At 25.7% G+C, this 13597-nt stretch overlaps 1 protein-coding gene across 1 annotated transcript; it reads right to left on the minus strand.

Moving 5' to 3' along the window:
• Positions 1-3308: 3308 nt before the first annotated feature.
• LOC127279413 (ribonucleoside-diphosphate reductase subunit M2 B) lies at positions 3309-13143 on the minus strand. Its single transcript, XM_051301759.1, has 7 exons — positions 12922-13143; positions 12251-12313; positions 5218-5406; positions 4793-5028; positions 4429-4657; positions 4127-4345; positions 3309-3992 (listed from the first exon to the last, which is right to left on the minus strand). Exons 1-7 carry the CDS (start codon positions 12949-12951, stop codon positions 3846-3848), a joined length of 1113 nt encoding a protein of 370 aa, XP_051157716.1. The 5' UTR covers positions 12952-13143; the 3' UTR covers positions 3309-3845.
• Positions 13144-13597: the final 454 nt, after the last annotated feature.

A 13597-nucleotide genomic window follows, 5' to 3' on the forward strand; every position in this document is an offset into this window, starting at 1 on the left:
ATTATAATAGTAATGAATGTGCTAAAACGTGAGCGAAAAACCTGATAAAATTCGCTCAGAGTTTACTTGAGACAATCCAACAGTATCTTATTATTCTAGACTATTTTATTTGTATATTACACATATTCTTTTAAGTTCGAATTCAAATAATATTTACATACGAATTTTTTGTTTAATTAAATATTTGCTGAAGCAAATTTTATTAATTGAATACATTAATATATGATAATTGGACTAAAAATGTTTTTTGATCAATATAACAATATACCTATTTTAACTTTACTTGTTAATTTTTAAAAATTATAAAATTTTTTTAAAATAATAATAATAATTATCAACAAAATATGTTGATAAAATTGAAAAAAGTAATAAGATCTTCTATTTTCATAAAACCGTATTCTATTTTTAAGATCTCAGTTAGGTTAGTTTAGCTCAGGGGTTAGGTATTCGGTTTGCGTTCGTTAGGTTGTGAGTTCGATTCCCTGCGTTTGCGAGATTTTCTTCGATAGGAGTAAATAAATATAATAAATTGTAAAAATAATAATTAAGAATGTGTAACGTAAAGATAAAAAAATGTTGTACGATAATTTATTTTTTTAATGATAAAATATTGATTTTTTTTAATTTTTAAATATTTGTAGTCAGAATTCATGAGAAGTAAGTCAGGAATCTTCAAAACTATTTTATAGAAAGAAATGTCATTTAACATCACAAATAGTCACAGGGTTTAATGATTTATGGTATGGCAAAAAAAAAGGTCTCCGACCCTCATAAAAAATCTGACTACTATTGACGATTCTTTGACTAAACCTCACTTATTGTGGTGTTCTGTGACTGCAATCGTAACAAAAACAGTCTCAAAACGTCAGAGATCCTGACTAATTTTTTGACGTTTTGTGATTTTATTTTTAGCAGGGTTGGTTCAAATCAAATTTATATTTAATGAAAACTGGATCAAATTCGCTCAGAGATTGATTGAGCGATCAATTCATATATTCTATTTTACAAGAGACCAGAATGTTTTTGCTCATCTAGTTGTAAAAAAATAAACTTTTATGTGAAATAGCCAGCGATTTCTAATTTTTTTCAAATATATATATATAGAGTTAACACAGTGGTAAGAATAGGTTTTCAACATATGTTGCTTTCTTATAACTAAATGTAAGGAAACTAGCTTACTGTAAAATAATAAATAAAAATTTGAAGTAGGGACTTTAAAAGTATAGTCGTAGTCATTGACGCCTTCCCTTTTCTGTCCTTGTCTTACAAACGTGATTCCATATATATTATATGTACGTTAGAAAAGGACAAAAAGAAAAGTATAGGCCAGAAGGATCTTTTATGGTTTTATGGCTTTTCATTGCAAAATTAAAAATTGTTGCATTTGAAAAAAATAATTTTTAAATATTATATTCGTAATGTACATGTTAATACAATTACAACGATATAAAATTTTTTGCAAATATTTTTAAATTATTGAGAATTAATTTTAATTAATGGAGTATTTATTGTATAATCATTATGTAATTTTAGAGTTTTTACATAATGTTTTATATCATTGGAATCGTTAAAATCTATAAATTACAAATATAACATTTAAAAAAATATTTATTTAAATTTAAATAATTTTTTATTTTGCATTAAAAAGTCATAAAACCTGATGGACCCTCGAAAGGACCCTTCTGTTGGAAAAAGGGAATATATAATATAATAGAGTTATATGGTGGGTTTGAGTGGCCTTGGTACCTCTCTTGGAACCCTTTTTACAAAAAAAATAAAACGTAGTTTTATCACAGAACATCAAAATAGTCTCAAAACGTCTGGATTTCTGACGTTTTGAGACTGATTTCTGATTTTATTTTTAGCAGGGAATTCATTTTATTACAAATTTTAATTAAAGCAAATGTTTTTTATATTTATATTTTCTAATAAATAATATTATAATATATTTAAATATATTATTTATATATAAGAATACTATATGTGTTTATAAATTAATTAATTAAAATTATATTTTTCATTAAATAAAAATATTAAATATATATTAAAATTTACTTAATAGTTTAGGATATTTTAACAGGGATATGAATGAATAACAGTCTATAAATTTGTTGTCAAAAATTTTATTAGGCGCGATCAGCTCGTGACGTCACGACAAGTCACTGCTCATAGCGCTACAAGCCAGTTCTGTAATCGTTTCAAGTCTAAACAACACAGGTTGCAAAACGAAAAATCGGATCTCGATTACAGGAGCGCTTATGACAATTTACAGATACGTTCTGTAATTTAAGCAGGTCTATTTTTAAAAATATTAGAACTGCTTTGTAACCATCACAAAAGTGGTCACTTCGTCCGAGCAGTACGGTGCAGTTCTGTAATCGTTACAGAATAAATTTTCTCCGTGTACGCTTTTAGAAATCTGACGCAGTCGATTGCAAGAAATAGAAATATTTAATTGATATTACAAAATTCCCATTCCTCTGAATACGGTCCTAAAAACTTGACTCAGGCGATTGCGAGGCATAGAAATACTGAATTTATACCCTAAATTTCCCATTCCTCTGAATATGCTCTTAAAAACCTGACGCAGTCAATTGCAAGGCATAAAGATACCTCATTTAATCTAGAAATTTTCTATTCCTCTAAATACGCTCCTGATGTCATGGCACAGTCAATTAAAAGGAATAGACATATCCACTTCACTCTCCAAATTTCTTATTCCTTTCAATGCGCTTCAGAAATTTTGATACTGTCGATTTAAAGGAATAGATATTTAAAATTTGCTCTCCAAACATTTAATTTTTCTCTATTCGCTACCAAAAATTTGAAAATATGAAACTTTGCGCATTAAGAAGAATAAGAAGTCTGAATTCTTTTCTATTGACTTACCTCTACTGGGAATAGAGAAGAATTCATTTTTCTGATATTTTGATGTTCAGTGAGGAATTGGGTAAAAACGTAAAATCGCCTATTCGGAAAAATTAAAAATTCTTAACTTCTGCTCTATGTCTGCAAACTTTCAATTTTTCTCTATTCCTCGTTTCTTACCGGGTTGGTATTTTGGCCGATTTTGTAGAAAGTGTCCATGTTTCGAGAAAAAAGTATTTTAAAGTAAAATCTTTTTCACGTTCAGTGCTGTTTTTATAAGGCGATAATTAAAGGTATCTCCTTGGCAAAGATTTTCAGAGACCATTCAACATCTTTAAAAAATTATTACTTGATACTGAAATAATTAAAATCAAAGTTTAAAAACTGAGCAACATTGCTCATATAATAAATTTTTTTAATTAGATTCTTCAAAAAACGAATTTTTCTTATTTAATTTATAAAATATGTTTTAATATAACAAGGTTCTAAATTATTTCATGGATTACAAATTTATATTATGTGAACTTATCTTATAAACATAATGTTACAACTTAAGACATAAAAGTCGGCGTCAAAATAATACTAATAGTTCGCATAATTCTTTTAAATGTCACTAAGAAATTACAGTCGCAGCAAAAAAAAAACCATATACACTGGAAGTTCGATCAAAGTGCATTTGTTTACAAATTGGTTTTTATAGGCGAAAGGTGTCTAAAGAAAAAATAGATTATGTAATATAAATAAATAGTATTAGAAAAAAATGACAAAAATTTTATTTAAAAGAAAGATTACCGAGCATAAAAGTTTTGTCCCCTCGATCGAGCTTTCAGTGTATTAAAAAAAAAAGATGCTTTAGACTTTAACGTCGAAATGTTACATTTTCTGTAGACAAATAAACATAAATTAAACTATTTCTCGGACATTCAAAAGATTTTTTTAAAAAAATATATATCAATGTCCATTTATAAAATTGCACTTTAAAAGTCAGCTGTTAGAGTGAAATTACTCTTTTCTTGCATAACACCCCATTTTTGATATTCGCCAACTTTCTTCTCAAAGAAATTCGTTTTTCCTTCAAGAGAAATATGCTCCATGAAATCAAATGGATTTTCAGAACCGTAAACCTAGAAATGGAAATAAAAATTTAAAAAAGAAGTGCAACAATTTTTCCTCATTTAAATAAAGTGTAAAGCTAAAAAATTCTTCAAGGAAAATTTTATAACTTTAGAAAATTGTATATTTAAATTTAGATAATTACTTTAGGACATCCCAATTCGAGAAGCAGTCTATCGGCAACAAATTCTATGTACTGGCACATTAATTTGCAATTCATGCCGATCATTTCCACTGGTAAAGCATCAGTCAAAAATTCTTGTTCTATAGACACTGCGTCTTTTATTATTGAAATCACTCGTTCTTTACTGGGTTTTTGAATAATATGTTTAAACATTAAACATGCAAAATCACAATGTAATCCCTGTAATAAATATATAAAACAAAAAAAAATATATTGAAATTATCATTTAATTAATTAAATTTATGAATTTTTATTATACTAACCTCATCCCTAGAAATAAGTTCGTTACTAAATGTAAGCCCAGGCATTAATCCTCTCTTTTTTAACCAGAAAATTGATGCAAAACTACCGCTGAAAAATATTCCTTCTACTGCCGCAAATGCAATTACGCGTTCAGCAAATGTAGCAGATTCATGACTTATCCAATTTAAAGCCCATTGTGCTTTTTTTGCAACGCATGGTAAAGTTTCAATAGCATTGAAAAGAAAATCTCTGAAGGAAAAAAACAATTAATATTTTCATTAGATTAACATTTTACCAAGCACGAACCTTCTATTAATGTCTTTTTAAATAATAAAAATCATTTTTTTGACTGATTTCAAACGTAATACTTAAAAATAAAAATACCTTTGTTTAATGTCACTAATATATGTGTCTATTAGTAGAGAATACATTTCCGAGTGAACATTTTCCATGGCTACTTGGAATCCATAAAAACAACGGGCCTCTGTTACTTGAACTTCTTGGCTAAAACGTTCCACAAGATTTTCATTAACTATACCGTCAGAAGCAGCAAAGAAAGCTAAAATATGGGAAATAAATTTCCGTTCGTCATCCGTTAATTTTTTCCAATCTGCCAAATCCTGAAATATATTTTAATATAGTTTTGAAAATTAACATCATATTTTATAAGATACTTTATGTAGAAAAACAATCAAAGGCAGAAAAGGGTAATCGAAAAGTTAAAAAATAAGCTATTTACTTGAAATTGTTTCTTTTAATTAAAGGTTTGATGGAATTGAATCATTTCTTATGAATTGTTGGTTTCTTACCTTGGATAAATCAACTTCTTCAACAGTCCAAAAAGAAGCCTCAGCTTTTTTATACATCTGCCAAATATCTGGCCATTGAATAGGAAATACAACAAATCTACGAGGATTTTCTTTCAATAGTGGTTCCAATTCAATATTAAAAGAACTGTCTTTTAGATTAAGATTCTTTACAGCCTTTGTTGCGTCAATCTAAAAATAATATGTATATGGTTATAATTATTTAAGACTAGCTTAAGGTATAAACTTAAGGTGTGAACTAATTAATTTTATAGTACTGAAATTTTTATTATAAAATTAATTTTGAAAAAAAATTGTAAGCATGAATAAATATACAAATATCAACGAAAATTAAATATATATTTTATGGAAATAATTGTTTTTCAAGTTTATATATTTCTTTTATTGTATTATATTATTCTTTTATTGTACATGTGTCATTTCAGAAGTTTTTTTTTATCAAAATTCGAAGTAAGCTCGCGAATTTAAATGAAACTTGGTAGTATGATATTTTATTAAAATACAGCTCAAAAAAAACACTTTTTTCTAGACAAGCCGTGAGAAAATCTTGCAGCAGTCACGAAAATCGATATTTTTTAAAAATTAAAAATGTTACTATTACTTCAAAAGTTACATAATACGATGCAACAAATTCCGTTTTAATAAGTTAACAACTTTCTTTGAAAAAAATTCTCATAAAATTGCTTTTTTTCTTTTGACTAGGTAATAAGCATTTAAGGGATTTTTCTTGCTAATTACAGGCATTCATAAAAAAAATTATATTTTCCATTCAAGAATTAGAATTTTTTTTAATTATATTTTTTGGAAGAAAATATGTCATTTTTTAAGAAAAAAATTGTTTATTTACACACATTTTTAGATAATTAAAATTTTTTCTCATATCGCTATTCCATTTTTGTTTTAATGATACAATTTTTGTTTACTATGGCTTATTTTCTGCATAAACATATTAACTACAACTTCACAGAAGAGAATTTCCAAAAAATGCACCGTTTCAAAAATATGATTATTTGTTTAACAAAAGATGCGCTTTTTTTTAACGAAAATTGCACTTCTTTTGTTAAACAAATAATCATATTTTTAAAACGGTGCATTTTTTGGAAATTCTCTTCTGTGAAGTTATAATTTTTTTTTAAATTGACATGTTTTCTTCCAAAAAATATAATTAAAAAAAAATTTCTAATTCTTGAAAGGGACCTAAAATTCAAAATATTCCTTATTTTTCCAGCTTTCATATCCATAAAGAAAAGCAATTACGATGTGAACGTAAAAAAACCGTCACGGATTCTCTAGTTCACTGAATTGACATGTAACAAAATTTATATAATTAGCTAAATTTACATAAAAATATATCTATTTATAAATATACCAGAGTCTATAAATAATTTAAACACATCAATATGCATATTGTTTTTGTGTATAAAACTCCTACAATAAAATAAAAAATTCCATCGCCGAGGTTATATCTCTTCGATTTAAACAAACTGAATAATCCAAAATTGTTTCTTATTTTTGAATAAGGGGCATTCTATTTTAAAATTCTACCCCTAGTAAACAATTGACAATATAAGAGAATTTTTAAATAATTATTTCTCCTATTCCATTAAATCAAATTACTTTTGCAATAAGTAGTTTCGAAAGAAAAATTTCTAAACTTTATTATTGTAAAAAAATTTTTTAAAAAACATTTAATTAGTATAAAAAATTTAGTTTGAATGTTATAAACTTCTAAATATCTCAAAACACATTGTCTCCGATGCAATTTTGAAACAAAAATTTATTTGTTCAAACTGTGGTATTTTAATGTTTTTGAGGTCGCTGAATCCAAATATGATGTTAAAATTTAAAAATTCAAAATGGCGGACCCAAAATGGCGAACGAAAATTTTTCAAAGTGCTTCCCTGGCGGATTCGATTTGCGTAATGTCTACTTAACTAAGCGGACTTTAGGTAGACATTAGGTAGACATGTAAAAAAACGTATAAAAAAGCTATTAATCGACTTATTATGATAAAAAAAAGTTGATAAAAGGGTAAATGAATGTTTATAGAGTAAATTCGTACAAAATTTGTAATTAATAAAGCATTAAATAATTAATAATGAATGGAAATGTGCGCGAGGTACCTGATCAGTTCAGCTGTACAATTATTTTCGTGCTATTTTCATGAAAAGAATATAAATTGACTGCAAAAACAATTGATATTTATAAAAAAGTGTAAAATTGATTTAATTTTATTGTTTGCAATACGAATTATTAAATAATAATTAAGTTTTTATCAAATGTGAATAGTGTTGTGAAAACCTGTGAAAACTAATGAGTTACTACATTACCGATCGCATATGATAATAAAAAGTTCTCGATGAGTGTAACAAAATAGCTGCAATCATGTCCGTAATTTTGGACGAGAAACAATTATGAAATCAATAATTATTTGTATAACTTTATTCTGCATTTTAAAATTCACTTTTTATTTTCTTTCAAAGCAAAAGCTTGGAAGAAAACATGCTCGCACTGTATTGTAAAAACTGGTGGCGCCATCTCTCATATGCGATCGGTAATGTAGTAACTCATTAGTTTTCACAGGTTTTCACAACACTATTCACATTTGATAAAAACTTAATTATTATTTAATAATTCGTATTGCAAACAATAAAATTAAATCAATTTTACACTTTTTTATAAATATCAATTGTTTTTGCAGTTAATTTATATTCTTTTCATGAAAATAGCACGAAAATAATTGTACAGCTGAACTGATCAGGTACCTCGCGCACATTTCCATTCATTATTAATTATTTATTGCTTTATTAATTACAAATTTTGTACGAATTTACTCTATAAACATTCATTTACCCTTTTATCAACTTTTTTTTATCATAATAACTCGATTAATAGCTTTTTTACAAGTTTTTTTTACATGTCTACCTAATGTCTACCTAAAGTCCGCTTAGTTAAGTAGACATTACGCAAATCGAATCCGCCAGGGTTAGATTTCAAGGAGACTTGGTACTTTAACGTTTTCGAGGTCGCTGAACTCAAATATGATAACAAAATTTAAAAATGCAAAATGGCGGATCCAATATGCTAGAACATTTTTTTAAGAATGCTTGAATTTTAACATAATTTTGTATTTTTTTTTTGTATTTTGCATTTTTAAATTTTACCATCATATTTGAATTCAGCGACCTCGAAAACGTTAAAGTACCAAGTCTCCTTGAAATCTAAGCACTTTGAAAAATTTTCGTCCGCCATTTTGAGTCCACCATTTTGAATTTTTAAATTTTAACATCATATTTGGATTCAGCGACCTCAAAAACATTAAAATACCACAGTTTGAAAAAAAAATTTTTGTTTCAAAATTGCATTGTTTTAGTCCGTCATTTTGAATTCGCCATTTTGAATTTTCAAAAATGAACTTTAGTTTTGTATTCAGTGATCCTAAATGCTTACAAAAAAGTTGTTTTATTACGTTTTACCATGATATACCGGTTTGTATACTTCAATTTACCATTTTTCCTAAAAAATGCTAACTTCACTCGACTCCCAGGAGCTCAAAAAAATAAATCAAGGGTTCCCTATAATTTTCCTCTATTCTACATTTATTTAGCTTTATTTTGGTCCAAGGTTCATTCAATTTGGTCAATTTGTTCAAGAGACATTAGGTTTTGAACATGAAATTGCAAAAATAACACACTGTGCGTCAACTACCGTTTGAACAAAGCGGCATTTGTTTTTACGATCTCTAATGTCAAAGAAATAATGTAAGGTTAATGAAAATATAATTTAAAAAACCAATTCCACTCTGGTTAGGTAGTATTACACTTTTCAAGCAGTAAAAAACGGGTTTAGAAAAAAAATTTTTTCTCGCTTCTTAATTTATTTAAAGGAACAAATTTTTTTTTTATAACATTATATGGCATTAAAACTTTTATAATAAATAAAATAAAATTTTTTTATTATCTCTCTTTGGTCACTAGAGGGCCTTAATCGAGTTTTTCTCGAAACGTTGTTTTTGAAACTGGCGGACAGCATAACTCGAGTTCTAATGAACCAATTTTTTTGAAAAAAATATCATTTTTTTCGTAATTAAATTCTTTAAGCATCCCCCCTAAATCCAATTATCTATTTCTTTTTGGATTTTAGCTACAATCCAAAAACTAACCAAAAAAGACCTAATTTTTGACATTTTTTTTTTAAATCGCTGCCATTTCGTTAATTTTCAATATTTTTTATCGGGGTTAGGAGGGATGCTTAATGACATGTCTCAGCTTCAAAACGGTTTTTTGTTTTTTCAGATCCGATGTCCCTGAGAGGCTGTAGCCTGTCCGCCGATTGCCCAAATTTTTTTTTTGCCTTGATTTTAAGGCCCTCTAGTGACCAAAGAGAGATAATAAAAAAATTTTATTTTATTTATTATAAAAGTTTTAATGCCATATAATGTTTTAAAAAAAAATTTGTTCCTTTAAATAAATTAAGAAGCGAGAAAAAAAATTTTTTCTAAACCCGTTTTTTACTGCTTGAAAAGTGTAATACTACCTTAAATAAGTGGTTTTCAATTCATACAAATTTCAATACGTTCTTACCTCTGAAATGTTTAAAAATTTTAAATAATTACTCAAAATCCTCTAAAATGTCCATTATAAACTTTAGGGAAATAAAAAATAGAATATTTAAGCTTTCTTTCGAAATAGGCTTTGTCAAAATCGGAGTAAACGTGTTTTGAGATATTTAGAAATTTATAACATTCAAATTAAATTTTTTATACTAATTAAATATTTTAAAAAAATTTTTTTACAATAATAAAGTTTAGAAATTTTTCTTTCAAAACTACTCATTGCAAAAGTAATTTGATTTAATTAAATAGAAGAAATAATTATTTAAAAATTGTTTTATATTGTCAATTGTTTACTAGGGGTAGAATTTTAAAATAGAATGCACCATAAATATAGACACATAATTTATCAATTTAAACAGTGTTCTACAGTTAAATAAAGTATCAATTTCGTTGTAAAATATCTTTCTAATGCGATTTTTTATACTAATAATTATGAACAGGTTTAAGTTTAGTTAGAAAGATTTCAAGTGAAGTGATTAATTTTGAAAAAAAATGTTTTTTCAAACCTTTTTTTTTCTTAAATAGGGAAATAATACAATTTTGTCAATATCAGTATCGATAGTTTTTTTTGACGACCTTTTAATTAGGAAAATATATTTTTGAAAAAATCTTGATCACAAGAAAAAAAAATTAAAAGTAAATTAATTTTTTTTTTTTTTTTGTTGAAAGGCAGGACTTTTTTTTAACGAAAGCTGAGATCTTTTCCTACAGGGACATACACTGCAGTTCTGATGTAGTAAATGGATATCTGACATTTTTATAGAAAATAAGTATTTTATATCATTTAATTCGTAATGAAACAAAGAATTTAACTGTTATATTTTTAATTAAAAAAATTAATTAATTTTGAATATAATTACACCTTAATTACCTTATTTACAGTCATTTTAATGAAATCTTGATTCACAAAGTGTATATTTACAGAGAATTGAGCAGTATCTACAGAAATAGACTGAATTGATGACTAATGAAAAGAGCATTGCAAAATCGAAGGTAGAACTGATAACTATTATTTTTAAAAAATTTACATATATTAGTGCGACTCAATAAAAATATGTTTTCTCAAATCTCCAAATCACTGTAACTATAGATATCCACTTACTACATCAGAACGGCAGTATAGATGAAAAAGTAGAATGTTTCATCCTTGAAAATTAATTCGCTTCAGTGAATAAAAATGGTTAATTTTCAAGAATTAAACGTTTAAGCCCACTTTTTTTTATCTATATGTCCATATGGAAAAAAAACCTCAGCTTCCGTTAAAAAAATAGCGTCTTTCACTAAAAAAAAAGTCATTTTTTCCACCTTCATCGGACTTTACGTGATATCCCCTATTTAAATATAATAAAACAAATGGGAAATTTTCTTTTAGAAAAAAGTCTCTTACTTAAAACGAAGATACTATTTTTTATTTGATAAATATGCTTTTTTCATTTGTTATAAACAAAATTTAGTTTATTCAAAAAAAAAAAAAAAAAAAATTTTAGTTTATTTCAATTTTGTTGAATGAAGAAAAAATTTAATTGATTATTTTAAACATTTGAATGAATAATCCAAATATGTGGTTTCGTCGACTAAATATTTGATTTATTTATTGAAAAAAATAGTGAAATAGGAGAGAAAAATCGTGATTTAAAAATCGAATTTTTTTAGATTTAGGTGATTTTTCTGAAAAAAGGATAAAACCGGGAATTAGGTAAAAAACGGAGAAAAACTGTAATAATAGGTTTTATTTAATAGTCTTAAATTAAATTGGAAATAATCTAAAAACGATAACCTTGCAAAATTGAGATTTGAGTTTTACCGGTCTCATCAAAACATTAAGAAAAAATTGGAAAAATTGCATAAAGTGATAGACGATTTTTATAAATTTCAAATATGTTAAAGAAAAAAAAAAGATCATTTTTGCTGATTCTATAATAATTATAGAAACAAATTTAACATCAGATTATTAATATTTTAATTTAATTCCATTTTTAATAAATTAACAACTTTCTTTGAAAAAAAATTCTCATAAAATTGCTTTTTTTTGCCTTTTGACTAGGTATAAAACCCTTTAACGCATTTCTCTTGCTAATTACAGGTATTCATAAAAAAAAATTATATTTCCCTTTCAAGAATTAGAAATTTTTTTTTAATTATATTTTTTGGAAGAAAATATGTCATTTTTACAAAAAAAAATTGTTTATTTACACACATTTTTAGATAATCAAATGATGCAATTTTTGTTTTCTATGGCTCATGTCTCCCCCATTTTTCTAATTATAGATCATAATTTTTTAAAACAAATTTTATCCTTCTTACCAAGACAATTTTCGATTTATGCCATTAGACTCAAATCAAAATTTTCATTTAACTTCTTAATGAAATGAATAACTAAAAAAATTAAGTTTCACTTACATCTGATTTTTTTCCATTCTCTTGGGTAATCCTCGGAGAAACGCAACGTTTCTTCGGAGATAACTGTAAAATAAAAAATATTTTTTTATGTCATCAATATTAAACTAAATTAAGTTGGTTTTAAAGCATTTTTATAAAATAATTTTTTAAATATTTTTGATAATATTGATAATATTCTCAACAAAAAAATTTTAACACATTTTTTCGAAAAAAAAACATTAATTTTACCCCAATAGGGATTTTTATGTTTTTTTTAAATATTCTATGTTAAAAAGTAAGTTTTTTTCAATAGAATAATGTGTAAAAATAAAACAGTAAATTTATTTTCAAAATATCAGAATTACCCATGTTTTTAACATACTATTAATTTCTTGTATAATTTACATCAAAAATATATTTACAAATTTTAATTAAGAAAAACCTTTTTTTGTAACTCTTATTGTTAAACATTTTTTTTAACAATGTATACCTATAATTGTAATAATTCATAATAAATTGTAATCAAGCATTATCATATACTGTAAACTTAATTAGAAAATCAAACAAATAAACATTCATATAAATAAAAATACAATATATGTAATATTTGACTTATATCCACAGAAATCTTGAACACATATATACATTTATGGAAAATTCATTAAAATAAATACTTGGGATATAAAACTTACATTTTCTTTGGTTGACATTAATAGAGCCATTTTATAAATTAACAGATAATTCCAAAATCCAATAAAATATATCAGCTGCGATTAACAATTGCACATAACTTTGCACTCTTTAATATAAAGGAAATAATAAGGAAAAGGCGGTAAAACGTAAGTCAACCAACAAGAGAGTGGAAGAATAAACAAATGATGATCTAAAAAAATGAGAGGTAAATACTACCTCATCAAAATTCTCATTGGCAAATAAATATTGCATGAGTGGAGGGAAAAATTAGAACCAATCAGCTCATACATTTCTGCCGCTAAAATTTCCCACGTGTATGTCACATTTTTTTACAACTATATTAAAGGAAAATTGGATAAAAAGACCCCAAGAAAAATGTGTAATAAATTATAAAAAAAAAATTGCGGAATAAATATTCACATTTTAATTACTCTACTAACATACAAAAAATTGGTAAATAAATTATAACCTGACATTTTTTCCCGCTTATTGATCAGGGATAGGAAAATAATTATTTAGATCATTGTCATAAGCAGAGTGGAGAAACATTCAAAATTATAGTGGATGCGTTTACTGTGAAACGTCCAAAATGTTGCGTATTTGACTAAAGATGCTTAAGGTGCTTTTATACCTCCAGTATTTTGGTAAAGCAATCGTCTGGATTGAATTTTCACG

Source organism: Leptopilina boulardi, unplaced genomic scaffold (genome assembly GCF_019393585.1).
Source record: "Leptopilina boulardi isolate dan_hultmark-lab unplaced genomic scaffold, ZJU_Lbou_2.1 LbouV2_216, whole genome shotgun sequence".
In the NCBI taxonomy this organism is placed as follows: Eukaryota; Metazoa; Arthropoda; class Insecta; order Hymenoptera; family Figitidae; genus Leptopilina; species Leptopilina boulardi.

Excerpts from the sequence above, each read along its gene's own strand:
- LOC127279413 (XM_051301759.1), bottom strand. The coding sequence starts at position 12,951 with ATGGCTCTATTAATGTCAACCAAAGAAAAT. Across the intron at positions 5,029-5,217 it reads AAGAAGTTGATTTATCCAAG|GATTTGGCAGATTGGAAAAA; the intron begins GTAAGAAACCAA and ends AATATATTTCAG. Across the intron at positions 4,658-4,792 it reads ATTAGTGACATTAAACAAAG|AGATTTTCTTTTCAATGCTA; the intron begins GTATTTTTATTT and ends TTTTTCCTTCAG.